Below are 16356 nucleotides of genomic sequence, written 5' to 3' on the forward strand. Positions count from 1 at the left end.
TATATATATATATATATATATATATAAACACACATACATTTCTTAAAAAACAAGTGCTATTTTAAGAGAATCTATTATTGACCTTAATAAAGTAACTTCTTGATAATGAAACTTTAGCGACACGTCATTTCTGGAATGAAATAAATTCTTAATAAAATTGCGAATAAAACAAATTTCTCAATAAAATAACAATGAATATTTGAAATATATCTTAGACTATGGCGAAAATAATAATAAAATATAATAAAATAATAATAATAAAGTAACTTCTTGATAATAAAACTTTAGCGACACGTCATTTCTGAATGAAATAAATTCTTAATTAAACTGCGAATGAAATAAATCCTTCAATAAAATAACAGTGAATCTTGAAACAGTCTTGAAATATCTAAGACTATGGTGAAAAAATTAAGGGAGATTTTTTTGTCGCACGGTCAAAACAGGACAATTTCCTCTCGAAGGACGAGCCGAATCAAAGAATCAAACGATTTCTCGCACTAAAAGGATAAATTTATGACTCGATTAGCATAATACGCGATTTGCGTACGTTTCCTTGGCGAGGCGCATCTTTGTCCTGCGAGAAACGTGTCGAGGCTGAATTCGTGAATCCTTGAAAATCCGGAAAATCTAGAGAATTTAATTGAAAAAAACTACAGTGATCTATATATAGGAATAAATAATAATCCCGAGCGCGGACTGCGTTGATTTCACAATAATACGATAATATTTCTGCACAATTATTAATTCAAAGCCTGATTTTCAAACATGAATCTGTCGCATATCTTTGCAATTCAAGTCTCTTTTTTTTTTCATTTTTTTCATTACCCGCCCATACGTAAACGCGTGCAATTATCGTTATCGTAGAAATTGCCGATATAATTAAAGGCAGTTCGAAGAAACGCCCGTTTTTCCATACCGTATATCGATGCGAGAATACTTAAGCTAACACCGACCGGTGTAATTCGATTGTCCATCTTGACCCGTTACTCCGCGCGCAAGTTTCTTGCATAATTATGATAATGTGGCGCGTGGTAACGCACAGGGAAAACGCATGATACGATCATTACGCGCGACGTAACTGCTGAGAGTAAGAAAAGCGTAGGAATACATGTATGTGTGTGTTATAATGTGTATGTGTGTGTGTGTGCTTGTACATACATCATATCGAACTTTTCTCTTTTTTTCTAATACTAAATTAAGATGTTGAAAAAATGCCAATAGTTGAAATTTTTATACTGTATCTCGCTATAATATATTAATCTTATGTGTGTGTGTGGGCAATAAAATAAATATTGAAGTTACATTGGCAACTTGTTCATTTTTTCGTAGATATTTATATCAAAGGAAAGGTTTTGCAAATTTATTTAAGATTGATATTATAATAATGATATAACACATCCACGAGAAAATATGATAAAAGCAACATTTAACATTTGCATATTAATTTTATCCACGCAATTGCGTCAATCCAATATGAACGAATTCTCTGATTGGATATAAAATATCGTGTCTCGCAATGCGAAAAAAAAGCATCTTTATTCTACGTTTTGTAGCGTTGCATTTTATATCTATACCTCGGCGATGTGTGCGTTTTCGTTGCGACAGCGTTTATTTAGCATTTTAGCATGCACATGGCGAGATCATTAAGAAAAAAAAATTAGTCAGCCGATATAAAAAAAATTACGATTAATTTTAAACGATGAAACTGCTTTTACGATATATTTTGTAGCATTTCGTTTTACGTTTTATGCGCTAGCGATCTCTGCCTACGCTTTCAAGACCGCAACATTTATCTAATATTGTTTCAGCGTTATCAATCGCAAGATGTATATTTCGTATCTTATCCTCTAAAGGTTAAAAATATTTCTTTTCTAAACTCTTTGCATGCACAGTATATATATTTTATATAACAAACATCTTATGGTTATATTAAGAGAGAAGCGTTTATAATATTTGATTATTTGCTAAGTATTTTTTGAAAGAAATTTCTGAGAAACACCGCTAAATATTTCGATGTAAAATTCGTATAAAATAATAATAATAGCCTCCATGATAATAAATGTATCGTTACCTATGTTGAAACACCAAACTCCGCGAGTGGAGTTATAAAGAACATTATCGCGATATTCCGCGGCGCGGTAAATTATACATTTTACATTTTCATGCACTACGCAGTAATTCTACCGCAATGTTTGGCACTGATAGCGATACAGAAAGCGCCGCGATTGCATTGGATTAAAGTAGACGTGTGGTAATAGGATGCGCGACAGATGTTCATTCAAAATCGTGTCGGCCATCAAACGTTGTCAATAAAGACTTCTCGTCGAATCGCGTCTATTAAGAAGATATTAAGAGAAAAAAAAATGATAAGTGCATCGGGGAGCTGCGCCAATAAGTGATCTCATTAAATCCACCGCATACCTCGTGTCGATTTTACGTGTTAGACTTTACAATAAGCATGTAATGTTGCGAAGATAAGTCAAATACAAAAGCTTCTCGCGCGGCGACAAGAGGAGAATCGTCGAGCTGTAAGCTCCAAATCGTCGCTTCGCGACTCGAAGAAAAATCAACGCTGAATGGATGAAAGAGAGAGATGTGTAGAGAAAGAGAAAGAGAGAGAGAGGGATATTCGATAAAGACTCGACTGTGTGGCGCACTTTAGCAGACGCTATAGGGCAATTACAAGGTCAACGGGCCAAGGAAAACGTCGTCCAGATACTCTCGACTCGAGGTCATCGTCTCTCCCGAGCACTAGCCGAAGAATTTTTGATCGCGCGATTCCAACTTCGATCCCGACACGACCCAAAACGAGCAAAAAGTAAGGGACTAATGATTCAGAATAAGAAATAGAAAAATTTTCTCTTATAAAGATTTTCTCTTATGCTATATAATTTAAATTTTTTTGTTTCTTTCATCTATTATTTTATTTCGAAATTCTGAGTTACATATTAGGACATTTTTTATAGTATTTTTAGAATAGTATTGCTGTATGTGTGAAAATGTTTCTAATATATTAATAGATATCCGAATAATGTAATTCTCAAATTTTACGCAATTTTTAGACGGACTAGAGGAAATGATTTATTTAATGGAATGTTAAAATGAAATGTACGTATTTCGCGATATACTCTTCCTCTTTAAAAGATTAAAGATTTTGACAGAGGATAAATAAGTGGGATTTTTTTATCGGTCATAAGACTGGTCAAATATACAACGTTAAAGTTTGAGAAAACGCGCCGGCGATATATCGAATTTAAACCTGAAGAATTTAAATCTGTGCGGATTCTAAAATTAGAAATACAGCACATAGCAGACTGCTGACGATTACATGTCGCAGAATTAAATTTCAATCAAGCAGGATCCAGGAAAATAAAGAACCTTAATTTGCAGTTTAGTTTAGCCTACTTCGTGAGAGCGCGCGTTTCATGCATCATTAGTATGCATCGTAAAAATCGGGCAGCGCCCCGAGAGTACATTCGACTCGCCGGACAGATATCTCTCTCGATTATAAGTTAAATAAACAATCTTTCATGCGATCGTTTCCCGCAGCAATCGCTTCGATGTGGCACATTAATTCTTACTGCTAATTAGTTTTAATAAGCATCTAACAGTCGCATTTCTCTAAACCTCGGTCGATTAATGGGACGGGATTAATTAATCGATCGAGAAGAAAACGGCCGGCTATCATTAGCGAAATCGTCGGCCGGTGAAGTCTTGGAGCTGCCGGTGAATTCGAGAAAAATTCCGTAATAATGTAATTAACTGTTGGCAATGAGCTACGGTAAACTCGCGCGCGAACGAGGACATTGCACTATCGTTCATTAACTCAGAAACTGTGTGTTTCGAGATTAATATTAAGCTACGCCTTAATCGGTTCCATGTCACCGTTCTTTTGCAATTAGAGGAATACGAATGCGTTGGAAAATAAAAAAGCCCCGCTCAACCTTTCCTGCAATATACCAGTTTTACGAGTTGCTCTTTAATTAATGATTTCTAATTGTAATTGACTTTTTAGTTACTTTATATATCGCATCTTTTGTTACCGCTTCTCCATATCGATGCATTAATCTTGTAACCGGAGTAAAGTAGGGTAGAGTACATTATAATGACTCTACTATATGCCCTACTCTCTATTTAAGTATCTGCCTATTCATTAAATTAAATTATTGTAATCTGCTTGCTATTATTAAAATAACTATATTAGAGTAAAAGCAGAAAGTAAAGTGGCATGATAATGGAATAAAATTTATCTTGATTATAATAATCTAATATCGACGGGAATATCCTGAATGTCCCACATTCAAAGTTCTTCCGTTCGAAGCGACTCCCAAGCCGCTAGAATGGCATTGGTTACTTTAATCCCAAGATATATAGACGACCGATATGCTAATATATAATTAAGATGATCGGCTTACCATGAGCTTCTCCCGATCCAGATGAAGCAGATCGCTGCCTTTGATGTCCTTCGACTTGAACACGTCCGCATAGCGGTACAGATTTAGGGCTGACATCCATTCAACTACGTTTAATGACGTCCACTCACTGACGGGCTGTGAACAGAGAAACGAGACGTAGATTGTAGGTGGACATCGATGGCACGAGAATCAGCGACGACTAATCGAGCCAAGTTCACTTGCGCACACACGTGAGGCGCATTTACACAGCTTGTGCTACTGGCTATCATCCCGGCTAAATTGCGCGAATTGTAAAAAGATCAATCGAAATAAAGTACAATCAGAAGGTTTTCGGCAGAATAGAATAACGGAATAATTTCCACTAATAAAAAAAATTACAATAAAAATATATATAAGATGTCTTATTTCAGTCATGCATGAGAGATGCAGAATCTGATTTTTTTCTATCGAGGAAAATCAATTTCTCGTAATTATCCAATTTTCCAATATTAAATATTTTTAATAATATTCAATAAATATTAATAAATAATAATAAAATAATAATAAAGTTAAATATTAATAAATAATTTTTAATAATGTTTAATAATATTTAATTTTAATAATATTATTTAATAATCCAATATTAATTTTTAATTATTGGTCAGAGACACGATATTGTGTGAAACTAAAAATTTTTATTTAAAATTATGTCGCGAGTGAATATCATTAATGATTTGTCCCCGCTTTAGAATAATTATCATGATATCAAATAAACATTAATAAGCATTAAACTCTATTTTTGATAATGAATAAAAAATTAAATCCGTGAAGAACATCAACAGCGAATCGTGTAAAGTCGTCTTTAACGCGTATGATTAATCGATTCTCTTTGCAAGCGGAAACGAATAATGAGCCGGAGCGTTCCGTCCGCCAGCCAATATATACACGCTTATTATCCTCGAGATTTTCAAATGAGGACGTGTGGCAATTTTCCGGCTTCGCCGAGATCCATCGAGACTCGTGAGTTTTTATTCTAGCAATCGTCATGTTAATTCCTTTCTAAATCTACAGTTCCGAAACCGTTTTATGGAACGATTTATATAGCAAATTGAAGTAATATTATAGCTAATTGTTCGAATTAGAAGAGTGAAAGTCGGAATAATTTAGATCTCTTCAGATATGTAATTTCAGATACTCAATTTTTTCTCACTAGTAAAGAGCAATGTATTAATCTAATATGTATTAATCTGGTATTTGGAACTGTTACTTTTATCAGCATTACATTTTCGATAAAATAACAGCTGAAATATATATATTTATGAGTAATTTAACTTAAATAATGCCTCAATTACGAGTCTCAAATAATCTTGTTACTAGCAACCTATATATTATCATTAAGATAAAATCTTGATTCGATTAAGATGTCTTCTGTGTACAAGGAATTTTAGCAAGTTTTACAATTCTTGTAATTACCTCTGCAATAAACGTGCAAATTTTTTTAAATTTAATTGAATCACTTTTATTTGCTTTTGTATACATACTTAAAAAATATTACGATTTAATCATGATTTATATTATCTCTATTATAGCGCACTTCAGAGAACACATCTATAATCATATTTCTCTTTATCATTATATGATCATTTAAATGGAAACTAAATTGCTTCTATCACTTCAATCACAATAACGATTTTTTATGAAAATTTTTAAATTTAATTAAATTAATCTCCAATCAGAGCTTTTTTTCTGTAAAAACAACACAATATTTTAAAAATTTGTTTCATTCACTTTACTTAAATTAAAAATAAATTAAAAATAGATTAATTCATATTAATTCAAAATCTTTGTCAATTTGAATCGAATAGAAAATTCAAATAATTTTTATTTAATTATCGATAAATTATGCCTTCGATGATAAAAGACACACATGTAATGTTATCATACAATTATAACATTATTTCTACTCCTACGATCGATAATTATGATTTCCACATTAATGATTATTTAATGCATACACATAATATGCATAATATAATACTTACACGTGTTTGACATTTATTTATTTATGTACGTAAGCATGTAAAAAAGCGATAAAAGGAATAAAATGTTTCTTATTACTTTTTTCCCTCTTCTGAATGGCTCTATTCTCTGTCTAGACAAGCTGTTGTTATCTGGTGTCGATCGCCGAAGATTACGTAAAAACCAAGCTCGCTCGAGCGCGCGCGAGGAGCATCTCCCGATTTTCTCGATCCCCAAGATACGGAGCGTCGAACGAACGATGCGATTGAACGCACCATACGAGCGTCCAAGTCCGATTAGATAAATCGACGGATTGCGATCGCGGAGGCGCGGCGAGACGGACGGGGACCGCGCGATGCGATACGAGAAGAGAAGAGACGTCTCCATGTATCGTCGGCTGCCGTTATCGAGCAACGCGCGCCCGATAAAGCAGGAGAGTGAAAAAAGAAAAGAAGGAAAGGAAAAAGCGCGGAAAAGAGAAAAATGTAACCTCCCCAAGTCGTAACCCCGAGCCCGCGATGGTGACGACAGTCGCGAGATAAGGCCTCGTCCGAATAATTCACGTCGATCAGCAACGCGTGTACATTTGCGCGTCCGCTCGATCGACACGCTCGGTTAATCCGCGCCGAGATCATTTCTTCCTCGCGCTCTGTATCCCACGGATCGCTGACGTTGCGAATTTTTGCGACCCGATCCGTCATCAGTTGACGGAGACGCCTGCCATGGGGAACTTATTTCGCGGAAGTTATCATCTCTGCGACGGAAATCCTACCGCGATAGAGTGACATGCAAATAAGGATGATTTTATCGGAGTCATTCTTCGAAAAAAGTTTCGTAATAATCAATGGTGTTCGGACGGTATCTCTAAAATAGAACGCAAAGAGGAGCTGAGAAAAAAATCGCTCATGATCTCAATAAGTTTTAGATAGTCACGAAAAATGATTTTTATCTTACACTCATTAAATTTAATTGATAATATCTATAATCTGCGCGAATGCGTGTACTCCGTTCCATCGTCCTCTACTTTTACGCTGCAATTAAATGTAAATGCACCAGACTAACTTCATTTAATCTGTTCAGTCATCTGTGACATACTTGTATGTTTTGTATCGCTGCGAAAGGTTATTTTAATTTTCTTAAATTGCGATGGTTAAAAGATTTAGAAGGCATTCATCTCGCATTTTTCATGTTTAAATGATTAATTTCATTACAGCTTTCACTTATCGATTTTCATTCTGTACAAAAATAGAATAGTAAGACGTAATTATTTAAACTCTGCATTAAATCTATGTTAATTTATGTAAAAGAATTATTTTAAAACCTGCATTATTTTATAATTTTGTCTAATTTATATTTTTGCGAGAATACTATATTTTTTTAATATTATCGTTTTTTTTTAAGTACACCGTGATTATTAAATTTTTAATGTTATTAATTTTGTTTTTCCTCTCTCTTGTATTAATAAGAAATACTCGTAATCTTGATTTTAGTTTGATATTTCATTCACTTTAGTTCCAGCGTATTTATACCTTTCATAAAAAAGGGACAGCGTTCGAATCTTTTGCTCCTTTTTTCGCTTCAATTTTATGCCGAGCGTTGTCGAATCTCGATCGTTACTCCATCGAGCCTTAGGCAAGTCTCGCCCTGATAACGAAATGCTCACACGTTTATGTAAAATTCGCGACTAGATACGCGCCTCGGGATAAACTTTCGTAGTCGACAAATAACGGCAGCGCTATGTAAATCTTATATCTGGACAGACTTCAATTCAAAACTGAAACAGTTAACTTTTCCTTTATATCGAGACGATATATAATATATAAAAATAGATAAATATCATTAATTTATAGTTAATGCTTAGTGTTTGAATATCAATTATTAAATAAATCGAAAAACTTCAAAATTCAAAAAATAATAGAATTAAATAATTATTAAATAATATAATAATATAAATAAAAATAATTAAATATTCATCGCGTGTAAGAGGACGAAAAAAAATCTCAACAAAATATAAAATTTTTTCACGGCGAAAATTTTGTACATTTTTACTATTTTATGCATTACAAATTTTTATACTCATGATAGAGCGCATTAAAATTTTCTGCATTTGCTAAAATTTGCCTTAATCACTATAAAATATAACTAAAAATATATTTGCACACGTAGACTGGAAATACTTTTTCTTTTTTTTTCGACGTTCTTTGCATCGTCTCGATATAGGTAAAAACTTTTTATTTTAGCATTGAACATTATAATTTTGCCTTGGGCATTACACGAGATTTCTGCATTTTTGTTTCGTTAAACTGTGATAGTGCATGCGCGAAAGATAATTCGATCATGTGAAATTCTTGTATAGAAAAGCTGTGACTTGCAAGTCGATTGCAAAAAAATACCGAATAGTACTAGTAAAAATAAAAATATTTACTGCTAAAATGTGTGGATTTCTCACAAATCAGCATTTTCTTCAAGACACGAAGAGAACTATTCCGACCAAGGTATAATAATGCAAAACATTTATTTGACCGATCGACGAAAAGAATCGTATCCCGGGACGATTCCTGGGAAATACTTGGAGACGCGGAGACTCGACTCGAGTCGACGACTAATTCGAATGCGCGCATCGTTCGTAATGTAATGAGAAGGCATTGAAGGCGTTTACTGACCTTGTCCTTGTCGTGAACCTGGCCGGGTAGCGCGTGACCCTTGGTACTCCATTGGCACAGGTGCTGGCTGCTGTAGTCCGAACACACGATGTGGAAACACGCGTGGCACTCTGCGGGACATAGAGAACCGCACATGCAGCAGCATAGACTACTACTATTAAAACTATCGTCGCGCACCGTTCGTCTCGCGGCCGGCCCTTCGTACGGGGTGGCCGCGCTCTTGCCGCCCTTGGCGCGATCGCCGATCGAGTTCGCGTCAACGGCCTCCGCCAGGCCACCGGCAGGCTGGGTGCCGCACCAACACATGTACCGATGAAAGGACACCAACCTCGCGCACACGAACTTCGTGAAACCGAGCTCGCTCTCGACGCCCTCCGCCAACGTCGCGGACGTCGTTGCCGTACGCGATTGCAGCTGCAACTGCTGCTGCGGAGATTGTTCCTCGGCCGTCACCGTTCCCTCTCGATGCTGCCTCGTCACCTGGTTACCATTACCACCGGCGTACCATCTGGGCGACACGTACGTCCCCGTCGATCTCGACGTCGTACGCGTGACATCGCACAGCTGACCGACGTTGACGTGGTCGCCGCCGCTCGTGCCGTACGTTGTCAGGATCGACGGCGCGGCGGCCGAGCCGATGGCGAGACCCTGCATCTGCCGTTGCAGTTGCACGCTCGCGGAACCGTTCAACGACGACGACGGCTGCGACGACGAGGAGGCGGTGGACGACGTCACCGGCGTCGCCGTCGTCGCCGCGGCGCCCTTGCGCAGCATGTAGTTGTCGGAATCGACGGCTAACAATCGCGACATCGCCGTCGACTTTGCCTTGTTGTCGTCGTTCGTGCCGGGGCTGATCTTCGGCGAGCCCTTCGGCTCGAGCCAGGTGGATATCGTCGCAAGTTGCTTATCCTGCTCGTCGGCGCAGGAGTCGCCGACCATCGCCGTGCTCGCACTCATCGTCGTCGATATTGGTCCGGGAGCGAACAACTCCTGGACCCTGGCCTGGTGATGCACCTGGGTCGCGGCGGCCGTGGCGGCCGCAACGGATGCGCTCGTCACACGTTTCATCGTCACCGTAGCCGATCATCAAGCGAGCGTACGCGATGAGACGGCTAAGTTTTCCTCGACGACGTCGACGTTCTCGCAATTGGCGCCTCGCTACTCGACCCGGGTGACCAGGAGTCCTGCTCCTTCCGCGGGCTACCCAGGTCCCCTGACATCTTTTCGAGCTTCTCTCCTCAAGATTCTCTATTCGGTTCTACGCGCTCGATCGATTCCGTGATACTTGAAAACACACTTGGTCCTTCGACACACGCTTTATGATTAAACGTAACGCACTAATTCACATAAATGTTGAAATATATCTTATATTTTTGTTTTCTGTCTTTCTAGAAATGTTCGAGTTTTTATTCCGTTATAATTACTGAATCGATTTCATTTGCCTACGCGATCGAAAATTTTATTTATTTTACTAGCTAATTCTGGCATCAATTGTAGAATACGGTTTGACGGCATAAAATTCTTCTTATCGTAAATTTCCTGATAAGTTAATTCTGATCTTAGGTATTCTAAAGACCTGAGTATTTTCACTTTTGTTGGCAAATTTATTCCTCGACTAAATCTTGTGGATTTTATGTCATCGAACACTTCATTATCCTCGTGCCGCCGTTAATTCTTCGCACGGCGACCCGGAGAAATTCTTCAAGGCCGTTGCAAGTATGGTATCTTTATCCGGCCGATTGATATCGTTCTCTCATCGATCGAGATTCCGATTCTTTAAGGATTCGTCAACGTGATCGACGCCCGACCGGTGTGACTTTCGCTGTTATCGCACAGATTCCGCAGTTGTTATTAACAAAGGTAACGTGCGGATAAAATGATAGATGAACAGTGGGAAATGAGGGAAGAGAGAGAGAAAGAGAGAGAGAACGAGTTACAAGGAGATGGACGAATAAGAGAGACCAAGATACAAAAAAGGAGAGAAAGAGAGAGAGAGAGAGAGAGATAGACAGCCGCTCCCGTGGGTGTGACTCGTGTAAATTCGTTTTCCATAAATCTCACTCCTACCACTCTCTCGTAGTCGCGCGCTCAGCGCGCTCTCACACACGACCTTTGTATAAACGCCGAGACTCGCCGAGCCGAACGAAACCGGTTTTGTCAAGCAACGACACCGAGCGATTTTCAAGCGTAGCCCCGCGCGAGTGCGAGCGTACAGGCGATGATCTTCGTGGGTTATCGAGAGCGCGAGATCGGGAGTAAATTCCGGATGATATCGGAGCAAGATCGTCTGGGAAGGAGAATCGTCCTGGACGAATCAATCGAACCGATCACCGCCGGATTATCCTCGATTATTAATGGTGGTCCGTGCCAAGCGAATCTATGGCGCGCCCGATCTCCTCGATTTTCAAAGAGTCGTTCATCATCACGTCCACTCGCCAAGATCCAGGATTTTGCTCGCCTTCTCGGGGAATCGTCGACAGTGCGCACGTGGAGATCGAAGAGTCTCGTTCTGGTTCGATTCCGTCGAGGAAAGTGTTGATCCGGATCGAACGATCGTCCACGATCGTTGTGTGCGAACGTGAAAATTACTCGCGGATAATCATGAAATCATCGCGGGCACTAATAACGTTGAAGCAGTCGGCTCTCGTGTCCGCCGAATCAGCAGTTGGACTCAACTCGAGACGGCGAGAGCTCCGCTTATCGCCCGGGTTCGCGCTGATCAGCAAGTAGATCCTCTCTTCGCTTCGTCCCGCCGTCCTCGCCGCGTTGTCCGCCGAATGGTGCGAGTAAAACGTGGGTCGCCTCCTCTAATCTCCCCCGATGTGACGATGGCGAGCTAATGTCGGTCGCGATACAGCTCGATCACGTAGCGCCGGATGGCCCATCAAGGACACTCGGTTGCTTCCTTTCTTCTTTTTCGGCTTCCTCTTGCCTTCCTCCGCGCTGTCGACCGCGATTAAATCCACCTAGTGCCAAATCGCTGACCAAGGACTCGTTTTCTCCTTCGCAGATCTCAGTTCCTCTTTATTCTTTCGCTTCCTCCCTCGCTCTTCCTTTAATTCGCCGATTCCTAACAAGATTATGGCACACGCAGCATCGGACGTAATATCAAATTGAAAAGTACTGCGTTCCCCTCGCCGGATATCGCCGATCGGCTCTTCGTTTCTTTCCTTCCTTCTTTCTTTCTCTCGCAACTCGTTCTCGCACGGTCGACCGCTTTGCTCGCCGGATCGCACCGTTCGTCCTTATCACGTCCACCAGAAAGCCGCGACTGCCAACCGCCGCGCTCGTTCGCGAACGCTAGTGTCTCGCTGGATCACCGCCACCGTCGTCCCGATGCTTTACCGACCGCGAGTCAACGCTGAAGTTGGAGTCGGAGTCCGTGTGTATCAGGTTCGTTCGCTCGCTCACTCTTGTTCTCTTTCTCTCTCTCTCTCTCTCTCCCTATCTCGGTTCCCCTCTCTTGCTCTCCTTCTATCTTTCTCTCTCTCAGCCGGCAAGGTAGACCTTGGCGGACGATCCTATTACCTCCTCTTCTCTCTGTCGACGAATCGCGCTCGTTTCCACCCGGTAAAACCGTCCACGTAGGTATTCTGTCGACGTCGGCGCCGCGACGTCCACCTCCTAGTCCCCCTCTCGAGGATATCCCGCTATCTCTTTCTTCCCTCGCACTTGACGCGCGTACTCTACGAATCCGAGTTAGCTGCCCTTCCGACCGCTCTCTGTCCGCTTTCGCCCGCTTCTCCTCTCATAGCGGAATTACCATATAAATCATGAAGAAAGAGAAGAGTCGGTCGGTCGGTCGATCGGTCGCGGCTCTCGCTCGTCCTCGTTCGCAGGTACACGGCCGAAAACTCGCCGGTGTGTCTGTCTCTTTGCGAAGGCGGCGCACGCACTCTCGCGCATACATGTACGGTGAGGAGGGGGAGAGAGAGAGAGAGAAAGAGAGAGAGAGAGAAAAATAAAGAGAGACAAAGAGAGAGAGAGACACGTATACACGCACGGACGGCACGGACGGACGGCACGTACGCACGCACGCACGCACGTACGTCGCACGCACGTACGTACGCACGCACGCACGCACGCAGTTCTCTTCTTCGGTGATGAAAAAGTCTACGGAGCACTGCACTTTTTGCAACCGGCGGTCTGCCTGAGCCACGCGCGCACACCTGCACACGTCACTCGTCGCACATAGATACACGGACACCTATCTATCTGCCTATTCCTCTCTCTCTATTTCACTCCGCGTCTTTCCCACACTCGATCTTTCTCTTTTTATCTCTCTCCTTTCCACCATCCCCTCCCACCGTCTCTCTCTTTCTCTCTCTCTCTCTCTCTTTTTCCGGATCGCTCGTTGCCGCTCTCTTCGTTTTCTCGTGGGATCGTCTCTGCACAGCCGGTCGATCTCTATATGTCGAGTGTTGCCCGTGGACCAAGACCCTCCTTCTCTCTTTTTCCTCTCGTCGTTATCTTTCTCTCTCCCTTTTTCTTTCTCCGTGCTTCCTGGTTCACTCTCCTACTCCGGCTTTATCTTTCGCGGCGAGATGTAGCGGATCGTACGTTTTGGGGCTTTCACTCGGACTGAGCCACCGACGATGATGATGAGACCAGGCAGTGTCTTTGTCTCTCTACTTCCGACTTTACTCGCTGATGTATGGCGAGGACGTGGTGCGAGAACACACCCGGAGATCGTCGACGCGATCTGTCATCCATCTGTCCATCTATCCGAAGCGAGAGCGATCTTGGGGCATCGTCGCCGCCGGACTACTCTTCTCCTGGAGGGTTCTCTTGGTTGGCTCTACCTCGATTTGACTGGACGGACAGGCTCGTTTGCTCGTTTCCGGTTCTTCGTCACCGATTCTCGCGACGACACACCGTCTCGTTTACGTGGACGGCTTCTTCCTGACCGCGTAGGAGAATACCACACCGCCGGCGAAGCGCACAGCTGACCGGCCGGTCTGCCAAGCTCGGTCAATAGCCATAGCCAGTCGTGAGCTGCTGCCGAGGGTAGCTCGTGGCTCGGCGCAACCACACCTCGGCCATCTCCGACACTTGTCGGCTTTTCCCGTGGCCTTTACGATGGCAGACTCGTATCGGGATGATGCCAGGGCCCCGAGTCGTTCTATACAACCCGATCGAATCGCTTGAATGGAAATTTCCTGCCGAACATTCCTAGGCAACGAGCGAATCGACTCGGTTCAACTACCGAGAGTACGCTTGGATATATTATCCGTTTCGAAATCTGTGATAACTTTTCGAAGCTTTCGTAATCATTTTATATTGGGTCATCGTAATCTTTTAATAAATGATTTCCGATATTAGAAATCGGCAGATTAATTTCTGTGATAACAAGTAGATAACATAAATTTTTTTGTTCGATCCAACTTTTAGTTTACCAAGAAATCTCTATTATTCAATGTTTATATCAGGTTAAGTAACTTGGAGACTAAAGATCAGATTAATCGACTACTTCTTGAAGTAAAGAGTAAATAAAAATTATCTGTTTGATGAAACTTGATTGTTATATTTAATTTTTCGAGATACTAGGAGATTCTTCTTACTTGATAGCGATGTTAAACTACAATAAGAAGTCAGTAAAATCGGTTCTGGGATTGAAAAGATGCTTGATTATACGAGTGCATTGTGCATGCAAAGTCGTGCTTTAAACGGAGCTCGGTTGCGAATTTGCTGATATGCTTTCAAGATTTTTGTCCTTGTGGCCAGCTTCTCTAGAAGAATCAGCGCTAAAGATACTATCCTGGAAAAACTGGAGCAGTTTCGAGGTCGAATCTGTCTTGTCGTAGGCTCTGCCGGGATGGCAATAAAGATAATAAATTGACGTGTTTTCAACTTCTTTGTCTTTGCGCTCAGTTTTTCAAAAAAAAAAATGACTAATAAGTCGAAAAAGATTTTGACGTAATATTCTCATAAAAAAGAAACAAAGACATTAATGTTGCTTCCAGGTCCCTCGGAACGATGACTATTTTCTTGTACACAGATTCGATCGCAAATGGAATTTCATCGCTATGTGAGGGTTCAGATCTTCAATGAAAAGACTTACAATATCCGGCGTTCTTCTTACTTATTTTCCAGTTAGTTGTGAACTGTCCATTTTCGAAATTGAAATTAATTCTTTTGTCTTTTTTCGTTTTCATGACAATGAGATTAATCGCTTGTTCGTGATGACTTTGTGCGCGATAGCTTCGACGACGAAAATTCCTTGTTCGTTTTCATGCGAATTTTTAAACTCGCAGCTTGATTTTTTTCTCGAATTATTTAACGAAACTGCGGCGAGCGCGCACGAGAAAACCGCTTCGCAACGGATATTGATCGGGCAACGAGAGCGAGCGTTGACATGAATTTTATAGTTAACATGGCATGCATGGCTGGCGGAGGTTGATAATGCTCAATCAAATTCACAGACGTCATTAATAATAAAAATAAATAAATCTTAGAAACAAAAGCGGAAAAAGTTCTGTCTTAAAATTTATAAAAAAAAAAAAAAAAACCCGATAGATATCTCTACTGCGCGAGAAAAAATGTGTTTTCATTCCTATCATAAATATGTTATATTTCGCACACACAATAAAATAAAAACTGTCCATATTAAATTTGCAATTAAAACTTTGTCGTTGTCAGTCAAGGATTTTTTTCAAATTACAATGATTATAACATCACTTATCGGAAATAGCAATTAAGAAATAGCATTTAAAAAATAGCAACATTTAAAATAATACAACAATTTGTAATAATAGGAGAGAAATTATGGAGAAAAATTATCTTGCAAAATGCATGTTATTAAAATACGAATAATATATGTGTGCGAAACATTGTAATTTTAACGCTTTATAAAACCGTTTACAAGACCGTTTCTTTTTAGAAGATTGTTTGTCCGCCTTTATTTGACCTGATAGTTCGATCGATTGCCTAATATATAAATACGATTCGAACGATTAATGAAAAATTATCATCGAATCGTAATCTATCAGTTCTCTTATCTAACAAGAAGACCAGCTGCGATAAAAGACTGAGCACTCATCGGAAGCATCTGCATTAGCTTGTGTATATAAAGATCGCTGTTAAATAGACAATACAACGTTCACGTAACGAGAAAATAATAAATTAATTTTATTACGTACATCGATTCTATCGATGTACGTAATTCGCTGCTCTGTCCTAAAAGCTCTGTTTGAAACTTTTCGTGAAATTCATTTGTGTCAGACAAAATTTTAATTTCGTCAATGGTTGTGATTAATTAGCTTAATCTATATTTCTAGATA

At 40.3% G+C, this 16356-nt stretch overlaps 1 protein-coding gene across 3 annotated transcripts in view; it reads right to left on the reverse strand.

Moving 5' to 3' along the window:
• LOC105255336 (phosphatidylinositol 3-kinase regulatory subunit alpha) overlaps positions 1–16356 on the reverse strand; it is a 51088-nt gene that overhangs the window by 14413 nt on the left and 20319 nt on the right. For 2 of the 3 annotated variants that reach the window (XM_025409128.1, XM_011264563.3), the window contains 2 exons: positions 9077–9186; positions 4416–4550 (listed from right to left, as the gene is read on the reverse strand). In XM_025409128.1, the coding sequence (XP_025264913.1) occupies positions 4416–4550; positions 9077–9186 (245 nt within the window). Of the gene's footprint in view, positions 1–4415; positions 4551–9076; positions 14350–16356 lie in introns of those variants that run through there. The other variant, XM_011264562.3, reaches the window with a different exon arrangement.

The sequence above is a fragment of the Camponotus floridanus genome, unplaced genomic scaffold, assembly GCF_003227725.1.
Source record: "Camponotus floridanus strain SB8 unplaced genomic scaffold, Cflo_v7.5 scaffold10, whole genome shotgun sequence".
Classification (NCBI taxonomy): domain Eukaryota; kingdom Metazoa; phylum Arthropoda; class Insecta; order Hymenoptera; family Formicidae; genus Camponotus; species Camponotus floridanus.